At 36.2% G+C, this 20,773-nt stretch overlaps 1 protein-coding gene across 2 annotated transcripts in view; it reads right to left on the bottom strand.

Annotated features, from left to right (window-relative positions):
- Positions 1 to 20,592, bottom strand: part of NEMF (nuclear export mediator factor) — a 53,490-nt gene extending 32,898 nt beyond the window's left edge. The window contains exons 1-11 of one of the 2 annotated variants that reach the window (XM_060004600.1): positions 20,294 to 20,592; positions 19,378 to 19,446; positions 19,159 to 19,261; positions 16,075 to 16,200; positions 6,243 to 6,391; positions 4,917 to 4,984; positions 3,862 to 3,948; positions 2,567 to 2,640; positions 1,623 to 1,693; positions 1,100 to 1,175; positions 650 to 712 (exon numbers count right to left, since the gene is read on the bottom strand). In XM_060004600.1, coding sequence (XP_059860583.1) covers positions 650 to 712; positions 1,100 to 1,175; positions 1,623 to 1,693; positions 2,567 to 2,640; positions 3,862 to 3,948; positions 4,917 to 4,984; positions 6,243 to 6,391; positions 16,075 to 16,200; positions 19,159 to 19,261; positions 19,378 to 19,446; positions 20,294 to 20,352 — 945 coding nt within the window. In that variant the 5' untranslated portion in view covers positions 20,353 to 20,592. The remainder of the gene's footprint in view (positions 1 to 649; positions 713 to 1,099; positions 1,176 to 1,622; positions 1,694 to 2,566; positions 2,641 to 3,861; positions 3,949 to 4,916; positions 4,985 to 6,242; positions 6,392 to 16,074; positions 16,201 to 19,158; positions 19,262 to 19,377; positions 19,447 to 20,293) is intronic. The other variant, XM_060004602.1, reaches the window with a different exon arrangement.
- Between the last annotated feature and the right edge of the window lie 181 nt (positions 20,593 to 20,773).

The following is a 20,773-nucleotide window of genomic DNA, read 5'->3' as shown; positions in this document are numbered from 1 at the left end:
TACAGAGATTCACATAATTTCAAGTTTTTGCACACATATTTTAAGATTCGATGAATATTTCTGAAAAATCGAATCAAGCGTGACTTTGGCCATTTTCTAAAACTGTTCTGCAGTAAAAGCTCCCCAAACATGGTCAAATGAGCTGGGAAAACAAAACACAGCATATTAAACCCTCCTTGTGGAGTCATGATACATGCAAAGCATATTAAAGACCTAGTTCAAAAGCCCACTTTAAAAAAGAAAACAGTTTAATGATAAACAAATATATACTTATTTGTATAGAGAAAACTATTCCCTCTCCTTTGGCCTATTTAAAAATCTCCTCTTTGAAACACTATTCCCTTTACAGCAAAGTTTGAGAAGCTCTGGGTTGTTGTAATAAAGCAAATTATACCAGGGAATAAATAACAGGCCTCCTTCCCACTGTATTTTCTGGTTTAGAGAATATTTGATATTCTAATGGAGCAAATGAACGTATTTTTTTTTAAACACTGATAGTTCCCCTGGACCTTTATTAATATACCAAGAGATCAGGGCATTCCCAAACTACTTCTAAAAGGCTGCCCATTCCTGTATGAGAGCATCACCTACCCAGCAAACCACACCCAAGGCTAGCTGGTTTATATAAATGTTTTTAATAACACCATACCTGTTGTAAAGCTTTTAAATCTATTTTCTGACCTTCTATCTTGGAATAAAATTCATCTACGGCCTTATCAAAAGAAGAAAAAGACAATCAACTAGCTGGAAAAAAACCACACAAACACGGTCTCTGCTTCAACTTGCATACACAGAATTTTAGGGTCCATTTTGTTTCATAACACCACTCAAAGAACTTGAGTAGATTTCCAGTAAATGTATTATATAGCTAAGCAGTCAGGAATCAAATTAAGTTCAAATCTTTGGTCCTTCATCTTGAAATAAAGAAACAACAAACATTTCCACTAGTTTGTATCTGTGACTGCACTGGTTTTTAATGTCCAGATTCATAATGATTGTAAAGCAGAAATATTTTCAATTTCTCAATCAAAGCAAGTTGATATTAATTTAACAACTCACATCATGCTAACTGGTCAAAAAATAGAATCAGAAAACCCACCTTGTCAAACGATTCAAATTCTATATATGGACATTGTGAATGTTGAGAAAACAAGAAAGGATGAAATTCCTCATACCTGTAAAACATATTTACCAAGAACATCAATAGGGACTTCCCTGGTGGTGCAGTGGTTAAGAATCCGCCTGCCAATGCAGGGGACACGGGTTCGATCCCTGGTCCGGGAAGATCCCACATGCCACATAACAACTAAGGCTGTGCACCACAACTACTGAGCCTGCGCTCTGGAGCCTGCGAGACACAACTAATGAGCCCGTGTGCCACAACTACTGAAGCCCGCACGCCTAGAGCCCGTGCTCCGCAACAAGAGAAGCCACCGGAATGAGTAGCCCACACACCGCCACAAAGAGTAGCCCCCACTTGCCGCAACTAGAGAAAGCCCACGCACAGCAACAAAGACCCAATGCAGCCAAAAATAAAAAAATCTATTTAAAAAAAAGAAAAAGAAAAAGAAAGGAACATTAATAAACACCCAAAGCAAATCGATCCATGCCTACATACTTACGTGAATATGTCTTCGGTTGGTTTATCTACTTCTAGGCTTGGTTTTATTTCTCTTTTCTGAATGATATACCCCTACAAAAATCCAACATTAAAACTAATTTCCATTCATAATTAGCAGATTTACTTTGCTTGAATGATATTAATTTTATTAACTTACAAAATTATTCTAGTTATAAACAATCAGCATTCGTCTACTGATTGTATTTCTCAAAGTGATGTTTTTAAGACTCAGTAAGTACCATCAGAAAATACTGACTTATTCATATGAACAAGAAAAAAACAGGGAATAAAGAAAATGAAAACTAATGATTTGATAAAGTGGTGAGATTATACATGTGCATTTTGCTGTTTTCTTTCCATTTTTCAGATGTTCTACAACTTAAAAAAGCCAAAAGCACTTTACTTCCAGCAGAAAAATCTTTGGTTCACTTTGCCGGTAGGAAATTTTAATTCATTTTAGTAACTGGATGCAGGGTATATTTGGAGTGAATTTAGCTGTAATTAATCAGAACTTTTCCTGAACGTTTTTTGTAAGTAAAGTTATATACTTTGAATAGGGAAGAAAAACAAGATATGAGGTAACCCAGAGAATATTTAATAATTAAAAAGATGTTAATCAGTAAATTTTTGGAAAGTGCTGGCAAATTAAGATGTGCTTCTCTATCTTAAATCAACCTAAGAGGAAATATTTTCAAATTCCTCAACTTTTCAGGAGTGCCAATATTGTCTTGACCCAGTACTTTATAGAAGATTTAAGGAACAGAACAAAAATCAGAAACCAACAGCAATTAAAAAAAACTACCCTAGAATAAGCATATTACAGGTGTTAAATTTCCAAATTACAACAAAAAATTTACATATACTGATCCTTCAATGAACATTTAAATTCTATAAATCTAAATAAGTAAAACATCAACAATAAACAATAAGCATTTGTGGTGCTACCTTTCCACTGAAGTTGGATGTTGTTTTCATATACTCTTCTGCTTTCTGAAGACAAACAAGTACTTTTTCAATATCTAATAGGGGAATAAAAAAGGAAAAAAGGAGTGCCAATCAACTGTCCATAACTATTATTAAACATCTATGTAGAAAACAGAAAGTGCTTATGAAATAATACAAGTTGTTCAAGAAAATTAAATATAGTTATTTCATGTTTATAATCAGTTTATTAAATAAGAATATATTTTGGCCAGCTTGTTGTCCCAATAGCTTTTATTGAATCCATCTTTCCCCTCATGATATGAAAGCCACTTTGTTCATATGCTAAATTGCCACATATATTTGGGCTTGTTTCTGAATTCTTTATTCTGTGTATTCCTTCTCCCAAAACTTAACTTTTAATTACTATAGCTTCATAATACATTTTAATTTATGAAAAGATTATACTCCATCATTACTATTATTTTCCAGAGTTTTCCTGAACATTTTTGTATGCTTTTTACTGCACATATCAGATTCATTTAAAAAAGGAAGTGCAATAGCAAAAATAACAATACCACCTGTCGGCATTTCGAACAGGATTGCACTAAATTCATGTATGTCAGAAACTAAATCATTCACTTAAAACATTCAATTTGTATTTTTAAATGCACAAAAAAATTTTACATTTGTGCATTTGTGTATCATAAAAATGATCCCTAAACCTTAAGAAGTGATATAAATCCCAAAATATAAATATCAAGAATGATTTGTTTTCATTTTACATGAGAATCTGCAGATAAAAATTTGTCAAAGACCAAAGCTTCCATTTTCCTTATATTTCCTCCAATTTTTTATTATCCTAATCTAGAAGTTAATTTAGGTTCCCTTAAGTAGTTACAAAAGCCTAATTCATTATAAAGTCACACCACAGCACTTACAGAATTAAAATGTATAAATAATGCTACTTCTAGAAGCCCCTCAGGTTCTGAGTCTGAAGGTGAATAATTCAACTCCTTCAAGCCTTGTACCAGAGACTGTCTGAAGTGCAGTAACCCCTTCCAAAATTTAGGGGGAGGGAGGGAGAATATTCTAAAATCAGAAGGTAATAACGTAGAGAGATTAAACTGCATGTTACTACGGATAAAGCCATCACATTAGAGTAGGAAGTCAGGAATACCATATGGATAGAACACTAACAGGTCAAATGTTTTTAAGTCTAGAACTACCCACTCACTTACTACTTTTTCCAGAAATAATTTTCATAGGTTTAAAAAAATGAAATAAAAATGGGCAAAACTTGTAGCATGCACACATACCCTTACTTTCAAATTTTTCATCCAGTTTGACATTGCCAGAGAATCCATTTTCTATAAGACAGTGTTCAATGAGAGCTGGTCCACAGGCTATAAAAGCAGAGGATATTATTTGTAGTATTTTCCTATAAAATTTCACGTTCAAAATACTAATGTATATCCCAATATAAATGATCTACTCAATAACAGTAGCCAGTGAAAATAACAATTAGTTTACCTATTTTGAAATGTTATTAGAAATGACAGTTCAAGTATTTATAAAAATTTGAGACTACAATAAAATTGTAGAAGTCAATGCAAGTTATAGGAATTTAATGGAATATAGCCACGTATAAAAAGGATTATAAACCAGGAACGAAAGGCTGGTTTAGCATACAAAAACTGGTTGATGTAATACACCATATTAACAGAATAAAGAAATAGAAAAATCCAAACTTACAAATTTTACACATGCTATACTAACAGATGGAAAGTTTTAAAGATAACTTTTTTAATGCATTCTAAACAGTAACTCCTGTAGTAATCAATGGTACCTGCCTTCTCATATGTCCTCCCCAGATTCCTTAGTATAGGGATAAGTGATGATTTTCTCAAGTGTAAAAGTTGATTAGATTATCTTTACCCTGGTTATCAGCGGCACCTGGCAGACCTTGGAATGCCCTGAGACTCACCGATAAAAAACAAAAAGCGAAACAAAGAAAGCCCAACCAAGCTAAGTGACTATTAAATCAAAAAGACAGACACTGAAAAAAACAAAAAAAAAAGATTTCTTAGAAAACTATACCTGGCGCTCAAGTGCTAGATAACATAGTTTGTTTACATAACTGTATTGCTTTTAAATAAGATGTAACATAAAGGTCAAAGTTCATATGGTATAACAAATTTCTCTTTCCTTGAAAATAAACACTTATTTACTCAAAAGATCATTTTAAACTCCTTTCTACATTTATCAAGTTGTTCTAATTTTCTACTAGAACTAGATTTCAATGTGTTACATATATTTCTAAGAAACCATATTATCTTACAAACACTTCATTGCTCTATATAGGATTACTCACGAAGTAATGGGTTAAGAACTCTCTTCAGTAGTTCACCCTTAGGTGCACTGGCTATTATTTCAGTCAATCTGTGAAACAAAATTGACACACCCCTTACTATCTTATATTTAATAAACCCTACAGCCATATTCATGTTCACAGTACTTTCATATGCATCAATTTGCCTGATCTTCAAAATATCCTAAAATATAAGAGGAGCTAGTTCACTTTATAGGTTAAAAAAAAAAAGGATCATAAAAGTAATTTATCTAAGTTTAGTAGGTTCCTGAACAGCAGACTGGGACTTGAAACCAAGTTTTCCAAGGAACATCAATACTTTTTCAACGAAGTCATACTGCTTATCGTCAGCATGCCCATATATGACATGAAAGACACATTTTTATGCAACAGTTAAATGTAGTTTGTGGAGACTGGTGATATATGGGTTTTTAAAAAATATTTTATTGTAGTTGATTCACAATGTTGTGTTAGTTTCAGGTGTACAGCAAAGTGAATCAGTTATACATATATCAATACATATATCCACTCTTCTTTTTTTTTAGATTCTTTTCCCATATAGGCCATTACAGAGTATTGAGTAGAGTTCCCTGTGCTATATAGCATGTTCTTACTAGTTATCTATTTTATATACAGTAGTGTGTATATGTCAATCCCAATCTCCCAAGTTATCCCTCCCTGGTGATATATCTTAACACCTGAAATGGCTTTACCTAATTAAACATCTAGAAAGAACTCAAGGATGCTGTGGGCCACAGTATTCCCCCCCAAGTCAGCATCAACCTCACCTGCAAACTTGTTAGAAATGTAAATTCCTGGGATCTACACCAGATCTACTTAAAACCTGGTGGGAGCAGGGGGATCTATATTTTACCAAGCCCTCTAGGTGATTCTGATGCATTCTAAACTTTGAAAACCACTGCTGTAGCCTATTAGCAAAGCCTTCCAGCCAGAAGAGTACTGTTATAGTCAGCACCTTATCGCATCATACTCCTATTTTTTAGCTAAACCAGAATTCCTATCTCCTTTTGCGCTCTGCCAAGATATCCATTTGTCTTCTCACAGAACAGCTAATAAATTCCCCCACTTTACCAAGAAATCATAAACATCTGAAGTAACACCAAACTTAGATTAAAAAAACGTACATTTGCCACTCCCAAATAAGGCTTAATTGCTTACGTTTAAGCGCACTTATGTAGTTCAAGCAGCCCAAATTTATTTTATGCAAGTAAAATATTTTCTTATGTGACAGTTCTTTCATATTCTGATATATGATCTATTTTACTATGTAATACAATATGAAATGAGTTAATAAAACAAACATGTTACCTTTCCAAGGTAAGCAAAGGTTCGGCAGCTCTAGCATGATCAACTGGATAGTGTTCACGAACAGCAAATTTAACATCATCTGACTCATCAGTTCGAAATCTTAGGATATTTAAAATTAGGTACTCATAATCTGTAAGAACAATGTTCCCCTGTAATAGAATAAAATATAATTTAATGCTTTTCCCAAATCATTCTTAAATCTTAAAAACTGAGAAAGAAAATGTAGTCTCTTAAAAACCCAATCAAGGCTATAGAAATGAGTTACAAACACAAAGCATTTGAGTTGCATCTAAACAGTGCCCCTTGCACTTGCCCAGCACAGACTATGAAATAAAATAAATCTAAACACCCCAAGTTTGAAACATAATGAAGGAATCAAGAGCAACTTTAAACTCACTGTCTGGTGGTTCTGCAGAGGTCACTATTAGAAGCAGAATAATCAATTAACACCTTGATGACCACCAACTGAACTTAATGTTGCACTTGGTTGAGGCAAATCTACAAACACTGTGGCTTATTAAGAAAAACAACATATATTTCAGAAGCCAAACACAGAGCTATTTATACTTTCACCTGCAATTTGTCTTTGAATAACAATTAGTTATATGGAAAAATCAATAAAGGCCGTTATACCCTTTGACCAAGGAATTCCACACTTGGTTATGTGGCCTAGTGTAATACCTCAATAAAACCAGAAGCTACATGCTTAAACTGCATCTTACTTACAATAGAAAAAAACTGCAAACAGCCTAAATGTAAAAATTGGAGATATTGATAAATAAATTATACCAATATGACAAAATATTTAAAAGCTGTTAACTTAAGAAGATTATGTAGGACTTACCTGGTGGTGCAGTGGTTAAGAATCTGCCTGCCCATGCAGGGGACACAGGTTCGAGCCCTGGTCCGGGAATATCCCACATGCCGCGAAGCAACTAAGCCCATGTGCCACAACTACACAACTAGAGCCCGCGCGCCTAGAGCCTGTGCTCCGCAACAAGAGAAGCCACCAGAATTGAGAAGCCCGCATACCGCAATGAAGAGTAGCCCCCGCTCGATGCAACTAGAGAAAGCCTGTGCACAGCAACGAAGACCCAACACAACCAAAAATAAATAAATAAATAAATAAAATTGATTCTTTGAAAAAAGACTATGTAAAAAAAGTAGGAAAATGTTTATAATGTTAACTAAAAAACAGGAAGACCAAAAAATCCTGTATTCTGGGAAGTATAAGGCAAATGTATCCTGGGAAGTGGAAGGCAAACACAGGAAAAATTAGAATACTTATTAAAGAGTGAGGATTAAAAAGTCTTTTTAAAACTTAATATTGTTACATAATCTTTTCAATAAAAACCAGGGGAGAAACCTAATGAAAATAAAACTGCCCAAAAAACACAAACTTCCAAATTTATTATAGACAGTGAAGGTTGCTGTATAATTAAAATACAAAGACGCATCCATGAAAATAAATGGTCACACATGCCTTAGCAAGTACTTAGAAGGTGGTCCCAGAAGACGGTGGGAACAGCCCCAATCTCATGAGGAATAACAGGTTGCAAGATAATGTTCACTAGATGGGGCCACCATTCACCTTGATCACAAATATACAGGCATACCTTGACGTTATTGCAGGTTTGGTTCCAGACCACCGAAATAAAGCAAATATTTCAATAAAGCAAGTCACACGAATTTTTTGGTTTCCCAGTGCATATAAAAGTTATGCTTACACTATATTGTAATGTTTAATAATATAACGTAAAATATAATGTATCATAACACAATGTATGATACAGTGTATAAAGATAATAATATACTTTAAAAAACAAGGTACATAATTAATTTAAAAATACTTTATTGTTAAGAACTGCTAACCATCATCTGAGCTTTCAGTGAGTTGTTCGTAGTAACATTAAAGATCACTGATCACAGATAACCATAAAAATATAATAGTAATGAAAAAGTTTCAAATATTGTGAGAATTTTAAAAATGTGACAGAGACATAAAGTGAGCAAATGCTGTTGGAAAAATGGCACTGACAGCAAAAAATTACTTGATGCAGGACTGCCACAAACCTTCAATTTGTAAAAAACGCAGTATATGAGAAGCATAAAGCAAAGCTCAGTAAAATGAGGAATGCCTGTAGATAACCTGAAGTTACTAGGTGTTGAAAGAGCAGGACCTACTGCTAAATGTTCCAACCTCAAAGAAATCATGCATTTAGAAATTTAAACATTTAACTTAAAGAACAGAAATGTTAACTGGAGAAGGAAAGTAGGAGACTTGGATAGAAGTCCATATAGTGTCTGATTGGTTCATAAAGGTGTGACTTGAAAAACAGACCTGGCCATAGGACCTGGCACATATAAAGTGCTCAATAAATGTTTGTTGAATCAAACTGTTCAGTTATCAAGAACATCTGGAAGATTCCAGTAGGGCAGTTACTTCCCTCAGAGGGCTTTCTTTAAACCAAGGTTTCCCAAAAGTATTCTGTTAAGATGGTTTCCACTACTCCCATTAAAAAGAAAAAAATTCTGTGATCTAATAAGTTTTGGAAATTCTATGTAACATATCCTTCCCTAGGGGATGTACACATCACATGATCATATTAAAGGCACTGGTAAGTCCTAGAGTTAAAAAAAAATATTTACCTTATTTATTCTCAAGGTTCTTCAAATTTTTATGACTAGGGGAACCATTTTTCTAGGCTATTATCATATGGAAGTGGTGTCGAGGAATTTACTTGGGGAAATACTGCACTTGTCTCTGATGTACTCAATAATCCATTTTCTAATCTTACTTTCTCCAGAGTCTTTCTTACTGGAAACTTCTTTTCACAAATTAATAAACTGACTTTCTTAAGTGAGTCTGAATAGCAACAGCCTCTTTACCCAAGGTCTGATCGACTCTAGATAAACCATACATCAAAATTCCAGACATGAAGGCTAGAAGCTCAGACCCTGGTATAGAGAGAGGAGAGAGCAATCTTCAAGATCTACTGTAAGAATCAACTAACATACTTCTCTTAAATACCACAGTGAGTACTGAAAATTCCTAAGCACATACTCTCATATATAAATCCTGAATATCTATTCCAAACTCATCACTAAGTGGACCTCTGGAACCTAGACAGTACACATGCCAATTGAGCAGAGCCTTCAAAACAGAAATACACTAAATGCAAGGGGGTATCCTGGATTGAATCCTGGAACAGAAAAAAGAACATGAGTAGAAAAACTGGTGAAACCCAAATAAAGTCTGTAGTTTGATTAGCAGTAATGTACCAATGTGAATTTCTCAGTTTTGACAAATGTACCATGGTTATATAAGATGTTAACATTAAGAGAAACTAAGTGAAGGGTATACCAGAATTTTCTTTATTATCTTTGCGACTTTTCTACAAATCTAGTATTACTATAAAATAAAAAAATTATTTAAATTTTTAAATGATAATAAAGACTTTTTTATTCTGTGGAAAGAAATTTTACATCATTAAGTGCTAAGTTTAAATTGAAAAAGGAAAAAAAGAAAAAAAAGGAAAGGCCTATGTCTGATATATAACTTAAACTTCACATTGAGTTAAACCTAAGGCAGCCTGCAATTAGTTACATTCTAGAGATTTCTCCCCCCACCAATGAAAAAAACCTTCTCTTGTTTTTTAATTGGGGTGGGCGGGAGTGGGGGAAAGGGATCATAAATAGGACACCAAACATAACAGTGGTTACTTTGGGATGAGGAACTGGTTAGGCCAGGGGTGATAAGACCTTCAATTTTAATTCTACAAACTTTTCTATATACTGAGAATGTATTTGTGTACTACTTGTATAAACATTTTTAATTTAAATGGTAGTCTAGATAATTCTAACTATTGTCCTACTGAGAAAAAGAAAAACTGGACAAGATACAAAGCAAGTCTCTTACGAAACAAAAAATGCAAACAGGCAGTAAACATTTATAGGATCAAAATCTAGGAGAGGAAAACTCAGAAAGGTGAGCTCCACACTTAGAGCTCCTTCTTCCCTAGGATCATTTATCTAACAGTTAAGAATCAGCTGACAGGCTGAGAAGCTGAGCGTGAATTTTGATAGGCTCACAGGACAACTAAGGAGAATAAAAATTTGAGTTCAGGGTCCAAGTGAAAGGGGTAGGGGCTAAGGGGATTTATCCCTGATAAGTTCAGCTATGAATACTGACCCCAAAAGGCTGCATCCCAGGAGGAGTGAACCGGAAATTTTCCAGCTTTCCCACACCCAGCTCCTAATCAATTCAATTCTTGATTGGAGTAACGTAATATGGGATTACTTGTGTCCTTAGCAACCTGTCTAAAGCAAATATCCTCTCTAAAGGAAGATAACATCATTCCAGGTCTCACGATTTATCTATTACTTTTCCTACTCAATGCCTGGCACACAATAAAGTAACCAGGCATGGGAGGAGACAAGACAATGTAATTATAGTTATAAGAATAACAGACTATAAAACAGACATCAGAGGAATCAGATAATAGAGCAATTACAAATGATTCCAAATGATTCTTGTCTGATAGCAATAAAATTAGTGGAAGATAGATCAAAAGAAAATATGACTGAATTTTCCCATACTGATGAAAAACACCAACTCACAGATTCTAGAAGCACTGTGAACCCCAGAAGGTAATTACAAAGGAAAATCAACTAGACATATCATAGCAAACTACTGAAAATCAAAGACAAACAGAAAAAAATTTAAAGCACCCAGATAAAAAGGAGAGATTACCTTCAAAGGAGCAACAGTATGACTGACACTGGTTTCAACAGAAACAGTGGTCACCAGAAAACAATATACTATTTTTATAACTGCCAAAAAGTTATTCAACTAATTAACGAGAGAACTAGATGACAAAACTGGTTCTAAGAGAAATGAAGTAAGTGGACTACTTAGAGTGGGTGAGAAAAGAATGATTGTGTAAGATTGCCAATTTAGGGCAATAAAACTGCAACCTCTGGGGCTGTCTTTTCTCTGGACAGAGATAATTTGAATCTCTACTAGATGAAATTAATTTTCATTGCTATCAGGCAAGAATTATTTGCATTGCTATCAGTTTTCTATAAGTTAAAGTCCACCCTTAACGAGTTGTAAAAGAGCCTAATCAAGAGTAAATAGCAGGGTCTTCCCTGGTGGCGCAGTGGTTAAGAATCCGCCTGCCAATTCAGGGGACATGGATTCGATCCCTGGTCCGGGAAGATTCAACATGCCGTGGAGCAACTAAGCCTGTGAGCCACAACTACTGAGCCTGCGTGCTGCAACTACTGAAGCCCTCACGCCTAGAGCCCGCGCTCCGCAACAAGAGAAGCCATCACAATGAGAAGCCCGCCCACCGCAAGGAACAGCAGTCCCCACTTGCCGCAACTAGAGAAAAAAAAAACAAAAAACCACATCCCTAGAATCCCCAGGAGTGTCGGCTAGACAACGCTAGACAACACCTGGCAGGATACTAAACTGACATTTTGTCCTTTTTGTCTCTTCAAATTTTGGATAATTTTTAACAGTCTCCTCTCATGATTACAACATCTCAAATTATTTTTGATTACACATATACACAGAAAAAGCTACTTTGTTTCTTGGACTGATTTATTTACACAAGTGCTGCAAGAAATGTTAACTAACATATGTATAAATTATAGACAGCACATCTAGAGCCACATGGTATCAAGCAGTTACTGAAGCCTTCATAATCACTGCTGCCTGAAGAATTCATAAGATATTTGGAATTATATCTTCAATAGCCTCTATTATTCCAGAGACTTAAAAATTATTATTTGCTTCTAACTCAAAGCTATGGAAACCAAAAAAAGAAAAGAAAAAATCACTACTGGTTTTGTCTGTGGTGCACCTATAAATGTGAGTAAATTCTTCTCTACGAGAAGTCACGCAAATCTACAAGAAGTGACCTTCCTTACTTCCTGCAGGCTAGGATCCTATATGCCACAGATAAGGTATAAGACTAGGTTCTCAGGAGGGCTTTGTGGACACTGGCTTTACATACGAAGTATAACCTTTTTTCCTTAATGGTGAGCTTTTCACACCTAACTGAATGAGATTTATTCTCAAATGTGACACTCTAGGTTTGACCTTGGCTACACAATCAATTTGCCTAATTGTAACCTGGTAAAAAGGACACATTCTTATTGAACCTATGTAAATAGACACATTGTCTTGAGCAGTAAAACAATCTCAGTAAAAGGCAAGTGTTCCTAAATTCTAAGAGACCAAAGAGAGCAAACTACCATTTAAAGAATGTATCACTCCAACTAGCACTAGTATAGTTACTAAGTTACACGTCAGAAGGGCTTTATCATATAACTATCATAAAAATAATATCAACAACATTCTGAAAAAAATAACCACAATCAGATTCTCCCCAGTTTATTCAGTCCTGTGTAATCAATTCTGATTGTCCTAGATCATAGGTTAACACTCTATTTTCATGAAGGCATCTGCTTCTAGACTAAAAAGAATCTTAAAAATCCTAACTTGGCATCCCTGATACAGTCTGGCATCTGTCCAAGCAATATTAGCTCAGACAATATGAGTCTATTATTTAAGAGCAGGGATCAGCAAACTTTTCCCATAAAAGGCAAGATAATAAATATTTTAGGGTTTGTGGGCCACATATGGTTTCTGTTGCATCTTCTTCTTTCTTTTTAAAGAGCTCTTTTAAAATGTATTGCAAAAACCATTCTTAAACTCACAGGCTTTACAAAAAGGGGCCACAGGCTGTAGTTTATCAACTCCTATTTAAGACTATCTGGTATGTCCTTTTCACCAAGGTTCTGAGACTGCCTTCTTTGTTAAAGACCCGATTTATAATGACAAAATTATGGAGATGGAACAAATTAGTAGTTGCCAGCGTGCAGGGATGGGAGGAAGAGGGGTGGGTGTTACTACAAAGGGGTACCACAAGCAAGGAAGATCTCTGTGGTAATGGAAGAATTCTGTATCTTGATTGCAGTGGTGGTTACTTGAATCTACAAACATGGTGAAATGCATTGAATTATATGCATACATTGTACCAATACTGATTTCTTGATTTTGTTATTGTAATATAATTATGTAACACGTAACAACTGAGGGGAACTGGGTGAAGGGTACACCAGACCTCTCTGTTCTATCTTTGCAACTTCCTGTGAATCTATAATCATTTCAAAATAAAAAAGGTTTTAAAAAGGTTATCATACAAATTTTTTTTTTAATTGACCACTACCTGAGACCACATACAAAAATCAATTCCAGGAGAGCAGCCACTGCAGCTGTAGCTGCTGCTGCCTGCAGGGGAGGGGGGGCAGAAAGATGGGTAAAGGAATTAGAGGCAAAGAGAAGTGCATCGACAATTAAAGACAAGTGCAAGGATCAGCAGGTGGTCTTGCTGTCCCGGTGCCACATCCAGGTAAATAACTAATACAAGTATGTCCACTTCTGATAGTTCACTAAAGTGCACGCTTATAATGTATGTGCCATATATCTAACAAAAACCTTAAAATGATTAAAAGCATGTGGTAAAAAACGTTGATAAGAAAGAAGAAAAAACGAACAGCTCAATATTATTTTTAAAAATTACACATTCTATTATTCGGGTCTCCCTTAATTATTTAACCAATCTCTTACTCATAGAAATTTAGCTTTGAATAATGGAGTCGCTTGGAGTCTAGCTAGAATTGAAAAATTCCACACATGAGGACAAACTAGGGACCGATTTCCACTTAAAAGCTGTGATAAGTCCAGCCCAAGTGACTCATGCAAGAAATAAATGGGAACATTTAAGAGATGACAGTCACAGAGAAATGGAGAAAAAGCAAAAAACAACAAACAACAAAAAAACAAAGACATTTAGCTTCTTTCCAAGTTTTAACTGTTATAAACACTATAAAGACTATCCTTGGTATGGTCCTTCCTGAGCACTTGCCTCAAACGTTTCTTATGATAAATTGCTAGAAGTGGAATTCCTGCGTCAAAGGTTATGCACATAAACTTTAAAAATCATGTTATATACTGTCAAACAATCTTCCAAAAATAATGTTCTAATCTACCCTTGCGGGCTTCCCTGGTGGCGCAGTGGTTGAGAGTCCGCCTGCCGATGCAGGGGACACGGGTTCGTGCCCCGGTCCGGGAAGATCTCACAAGCCGCGGAGCGGCTGGGCCCGTGAGCCATGGCCGCTGAGGCTGCGCGTCCGCAGTGTGTGCTCCGCAACGGGAGAGGCCACAACAGTGAGAGGTCTGCGTACCGCAAAAAAGAAAAAGTAATAATCTACCCTTGCTCCCGTACATCCTTTTTCAAATTCTCTCCCTTATTTTTTTTTTTTTTTTTGGCCACGCTGCACAGCTTGCAGTATCTCGGTTCCCTGACCGAGGACTGAACCCAGGTCACGGCAGTGAAAGCCCAGAATCCTAACCACTAGGTCACCAGGGAACTCCCTGTACATTCTTTTTTTTCTTTTCTTTTCTTTTTTTTTGTGGTACGCGGGCCTCTCACTGCTGTGGCCTCTCCCTTTGCGGAACACAGGCTCCGGACGCGCAGGCTCAGCGGCCATGGCTCACGGGCCCAGCCGCTCTGCGGCATGTGGGATCTTCCCGGACCGGGGCATGAACCTGTGTCCCCTGCATCGGCAGGCGGACTCTCAACCACTGCGCCCCCAGGGAAGCCCTCCCTGTACATTCTTGATAATACTGGTTATTGTCAAACTTTCCAATCATTTATATATTGACAGAGAAAGAAAAAAAGGGGAGGAAAAAAACTATCATTTTTATCTTTCAGTAATCTGTTAATTTATAGAGTATTCATGCTTTCATAAGCCATTTGTATTATTTTTTGAATTGTGTAATCAAGCACTTTACCCATTTTTCCACTTGAATGGTTTGTGAAAACTACGTATTAGGATTATGAGCATTTTATTTACCACACAAGTTAAAATATTTTTCCCCAGTTTTTCACTTTTGATATATGTATCAACAGTTCATGGTGTTTTCTGCCTTACACAGTTAAATTGCCTTACACAGCTTTAAAATTAAGCAGTCATATCTATCAATATTTGTTTTCACTGTTAGGCTTAAAAGTCTTTTTCATCCCAAATTCATATATCTTAATCCATATTTTCACCTAGTACTTCTATGGTTTCACTCTTTATATTTAAATTTTTGATGCAAATGGAATTTATTTTGCTGTAGGTAGCTCATGAAACATTTCCAAGATAGAACAGGTAACTAAATGGAAGGATTAAGAGGCAAGAAGCAAGAATGGTGAGGCCATCAGTAGTCTTCCTCTTACGACTGATGACACTGAAAACATGGCAATGTCCCTGAGTCTCAACTGCGGTCTCATTTATGACAAAACTATTTGACAATTTGCTGGTTGTACCACTCTAGTCCTGAAATATAAAGTAGTAGATAATTTCTTCAGTTCTCGGATCTTCGTCTCCTATATTCAAATGCTATTTTATTATAGTTTTTGTTTTTGTTTTTTTTCTGGCCATGCCACATGGCATACAGGATCTTAGTTCCCAGACCAGGGATTAAACCTGCACCCCCTGCAGTGGAAGCACAGAGTCTTAACCACTGGACCACCAGGGAAGTCCCTCAAATGCTATTTTAAATGGCTACAGTCTGCCTAAATTCTGGCCTCCAGATAAAAAGGAAGATTAATGGAAAATTACATTTTACTCGTGTTGCACTTTATTATCCTAGTGTATCAATGGCCTTTGAGAAGAAAAAAATGTTCCCTGCCCATGTCTGACAGCACTATTACATGAATAATTAACAATATAATAATTCTCCTCACCCCATCCCCCAAATTTAACTTACCCTGTCATACAGCTCAATGATTAAGTGATAAGCAGCTTCATCACTTCCAAATTGAAAATCCACAATTCTATCCACACCAAGCTGTTTTGCACTGACTAATCTCCGACTCTTCAAATGTTTTCGGCACTAGCAAGAAAGAGAAGAAAAAAGGCATTTATATAGTAAAAGTGAATTCCTAATCATTCAGTATTGGTTTATAATTAAGTTTCTTCTTTTCATTTCCATCAAGAATAACATCTTAAGACTAACAGATAAAACAGTATAGTCAAAATTAAAACTTAGAGTCATTATCAGAGGAAACACATTTTATTTCAGACAACTCTGACTGCTAACTCTGAAACAGTATTTTATATCCAATTTTTAAGTAGACAGTAAGAGACCTATAGCGAAGTTTATGTTGTTGCTTTATACCACTGCTAAATAAATCCGTTCTTATTCTGAGGACCTCACACAAAGCTGTAACTTTTTTTTAAGCCTCTTTCTACTGAAATTTTTTAAGTATCCCAAATTTCCTTCTGTGTGTTTGTGTTCAAGATTAACTAGTGGTTTCCACTAATCTTTCACTTCAAATACAAATTCTGAACCAGGAGCTCAATGGAATTCTATAAATTAGTCCTCCAACTTACAACCAATTGCCCTCTATTCCCACAAACTTTATTAATAAAACCCAAACAGAATTTTTCTGGTACTATCTTCAGGCTTTTGAACAACCTAGCTCAAATCCAAAAGTAGTAACTCCTATCCTTTATCAAATCCCATTCTTCTTATCCCTAGTCATAATGTTCTTGTTCTTATAAACAATTAAAATAAAATTAACATGTTAAACCCAAAGACAATTTACTTGGTAAATACCTACTGTTTTATATTACATGTACAAATATTTAAGTATGACATGGACCAAAAACAAGACTACTCTGTAGCTCCTAAAAAAAATTTTTACAATTGTTTCTAAATTTGAATTTGAAAGATCCCTTAGTCAAGACCAGAAAGAAAGAATGCTTTCTTTTCTTCAAGCCTCAAATCCAAAACAAATTTTACACAGAATTTAAACTAAAACCATCTTAAAAAAAAGGAGAAGAAGAATATACAGGGTCATTCTTCAAGTTAATGCCAATTTTTTCATAACTAAGAAGAGTTGTTCTCCAGATCTACAGTTCAAATTGACTAAAATTCTCATTTTATATATTCAGGCAGAATTATATACTCACACATATTCAGGCAGATGTAAGACTTTTCAACCTTCATAGAATAATCTCTCCCTCCTAAATTCAATAGTTCTCATTTAAAAGTGGCCTATATTAATTTTGATTTAAACAGTGACCTACATTCAGGGCTGTCTTTAAATCTCCAGGTGAAAATCATAATCAATTCCCCCAGTAATAGTTTGAGAAAAATAAAGTTAAAATGAAGATAAAAGGCATCCTTGAATGGAACAGAAGTCCACACCATAGAATGGTGAAAAAGGGAAAATTATCATGAGTATAGATGGACATATAATACATATGTAAAACTTGTTTTTTCTTTATTTCCCTACTAGCAGCTTGGTGAAAACAAGCTTCTGTCAGTGCCACAAAGCTACAGCTGGCATCCCCAAATGTGAGAATTAGGAACAATCACTGTGATTTACCACATACTAAACGTGACCCTGCCTGTGACATACAACAGTAGCAGCTCTTTTAGTTATTTATAAAGTACTTAACATTGTCTGCTCCACTGAAGAGAATTTTTATACACATTTAGATTTACATGCACACATAACTCATTAAATTCTAAGTTTTTTTTTTTTTTGAGTGTCTGACCTCCTATTGATGTAGCCTCGTTTGGGGATGTTTATACAGTCCCAGTATCATATATCTTATTATCTGTTATATCATATGTAAAACTGAAACAATATTACTTCTTCATATCCAAGTTATTAAACAACTTAAATGAAGTATGCATTATTCTTTGAAAAGTACTATACAAATATAAAGTGTCATTATTATTAAGGACAATCCCCAAAATAGAACCATTTGGGGTTACTATTAAGTAAATTAAACTTTTAAGAATTTGATAATTTTGTGACAGGCCTTGTGATTTGGGAAACACTTACCTAACGTGTAATCCAAAACAGATTCTAAGTTGCTGGGGATAAGGATCTTCTCTGTAAAGCCTCTAATGAAATAACACAATGCCAAAACAAATAAATTTCTGAAGGAAAGTGAGGAGGAGAGGAAGAAGGAAATTAATACATATGGAGCCCTATTATGTGTCAGGCATTGTGTTAGGTGCTTTACATGTAACTTCAATTAATCCTCACCAATAACCCCATGAGGGAGGCATTATCTACATTTCACATTTAAAGAAACAAGTTCCAAGAGATTAAGTAAAATTTCCAGGTTATAAAATTATTCAGCAGCAATACCATTAATTCAAAGTTAGGTATATCTGACTCTAATGTCTTTCCTCTGCATCATGAGCTTTTCAGTATATCTCTTGTGTCAATAAGTGAAAGGGTAATACACCCACAAATGTGGGATCTCAGTTTTAATAGTAAAAACAAAAAGAAAAGTGAAAAGTAAAAAGATATGGTTGGTAGCATACTAATGTCACTGAGTATTCCAACAAAATACAGATTGGTAGCTGAAAAGTGAGCTGTGGAAGACAAGGCTAGGGAAGGAGGGAGGAGGGCAGATTACAGAAAGCCAAGAATGCTGGGGTATAGGATATGGATTCAGCAATTAGAGAATCATAAAAGGTGGGAAAACTAATGAAAATGATGCTTTAGAAAAACCAATGTCGGTCTAACACAGAATTGTTTTGATAGTGAGAAGAGTATTAGAGTTAAATGGCTATAATGTCCAGCATTATAAAAGCTTGAGTAAGAACGGTAACTGTGGGAACATAAAGATGTGGCGCACAAAGTGGCATGAAGGGTACAAGGGAGAAGTTAAACATCTCCTTTATTCAACCAGTATCTATCAACTACTCTATTTTATCTCTATTTTATTTATAACAGTGAAGAAAAACCCATTTATAATTTCAATTGTTAGTGACCAATCTCAGGGCCATAAAATTTAGCTTCAAGTATAACTTAAAACTTACCTTCATGGCAAAACTAGACGGCATCATATTCTTAGGCCATTCAAATTCTGTCGTGTGAATTCGTATGCCAGATTCAAGTAAAAGTGTAGCTTTAACGTCTGGTCTGTAAAAGAAAAAAGTCAAAAAATTTTTAGGGGAGCATTAACTCAGGTTAAAAAAAACAAACAAGCTCATATTTAATTATACAAAAGATAAAACAAGCCTATAAAATGCTCTTACTTTTGAAGACGAATAAGATACGTCTTATTATCCACATCGTAAACATTGTTTACTCTCATTCCTAGCAAGCTGCAAAGAGAAAGGAAACATGTAACAAATCATACTACCATTTGAAACATAAAACTTCACACAATTTAAAGCTGTAGGCGAAAGCAGAGATGGCGAAAGGGGGGATCTTTGACTCTAAAGATACGGAGTCAACCAGTGTGCAGTCTGAAGGCCATCAGACATTGAGCCCAAACCTTGAGTGTAACTATTTAAGAACGAAAGTGGTCTATCAGCTCTAGAACACTATACTATGCCTTGAGTATTTTAAGTGATCCAATATATATTTTAGGAAATACAATAAAATCTAACCCACTTAATTATAAAAGAAAATATGTAAACGAGGCCCTGAGAAATATGACAAAGCTCACACAGCTGAATGACAGAAAGCAGATTAGAATGCAGACCTCAGGCCAAATCTGTTACCTCCGGCTAAAAAGGCGATGCTGCCTTTCTCTGCGGTGAGGAGGAGCGTCTAACAAACCAAACCTCTGGTCTGGAAACCTCTGAAGCAAATGACTACACTGGCGTCCTCCACCTGGCGTCTCGTCTTTTACTAAACGTTTGTTGCCAGACCCGGGCGACTCAGGCCGACAGGCCAAGAGCCCCGCCAAAGCCGGATGCAAGACCTGGCGAGACTAGCAGCCCACGAGAGCGGGGAGTGGGGCACGCGACCGCCGGGGTCCCCCCGGTATCCTGAGAGCCACAGAAAGATGTCACGCGCTCGCCCACTCAGGCCTAGCCAGGTCCACAGAAGAACAGGACCGGGGGGACCCAGGGGAAACATAAGGCCGTTCTTGTTTCCACGGTGGAGCCATGGCCTCTGCCTCCTGCACCACCCGCACGAGCCTGGTCACCCGTCATACAGTACCGGGCATTCAGCTCCGCGAGTACCGCGCGGAGGTCAACGGTGCTAAAACGGGTTTTCATGGCGAGGCTTGAGGGTCTCTACCGCAGTTTCCTCCACCGCCGGCCTGACTCAACGCTGCTACTCTTATGCGCAGGCGCACTTGGCGGATCTACGGCCGCGCAGAAGACCCAATATTCCTTGAAGCGAACTGCTTTTCGTCACTTTTGTGCAGCGTTCGGCTGTCAAGTCCGTCGTCAGCTCCCTTTTCGTTGTACCAAAACAATTCGAAATAGATCCAAACTATTTTCTTGAAACTTCATTCCTTCCTGGAAAGCTTATGGACTAGGCCGGTTACTTTGCTCCCTTGCGTTTCGGGACTCAAGCCAGCCTCCACAGTGACCCCTGCGGGTCAAGACAATTTACAAGAAGCGCACTGGGAGGATTTCCCCAGGTGGGACTCAGCGTACAGGAGCAACGACCCCTTTCCCTGACGTGCACAGT

The sequence above is a fragment of the Delphinus delphis genome, chromosome 2 (genome assembly GCF_949987515.2).
Source record: "Delphinus delphis chromosome 2, mDelDel1.2, whole genome shotgun sequence".
Lineage (NCBI taxonomy): Eukaryota > Metazoa > Chordata > Mammalia > Artiodactyla > Delphinidae > Delphinus > Delphinus delphis.
This window is presented reverse-complemented; position numbering and strand designations above follow the sequence as displayed.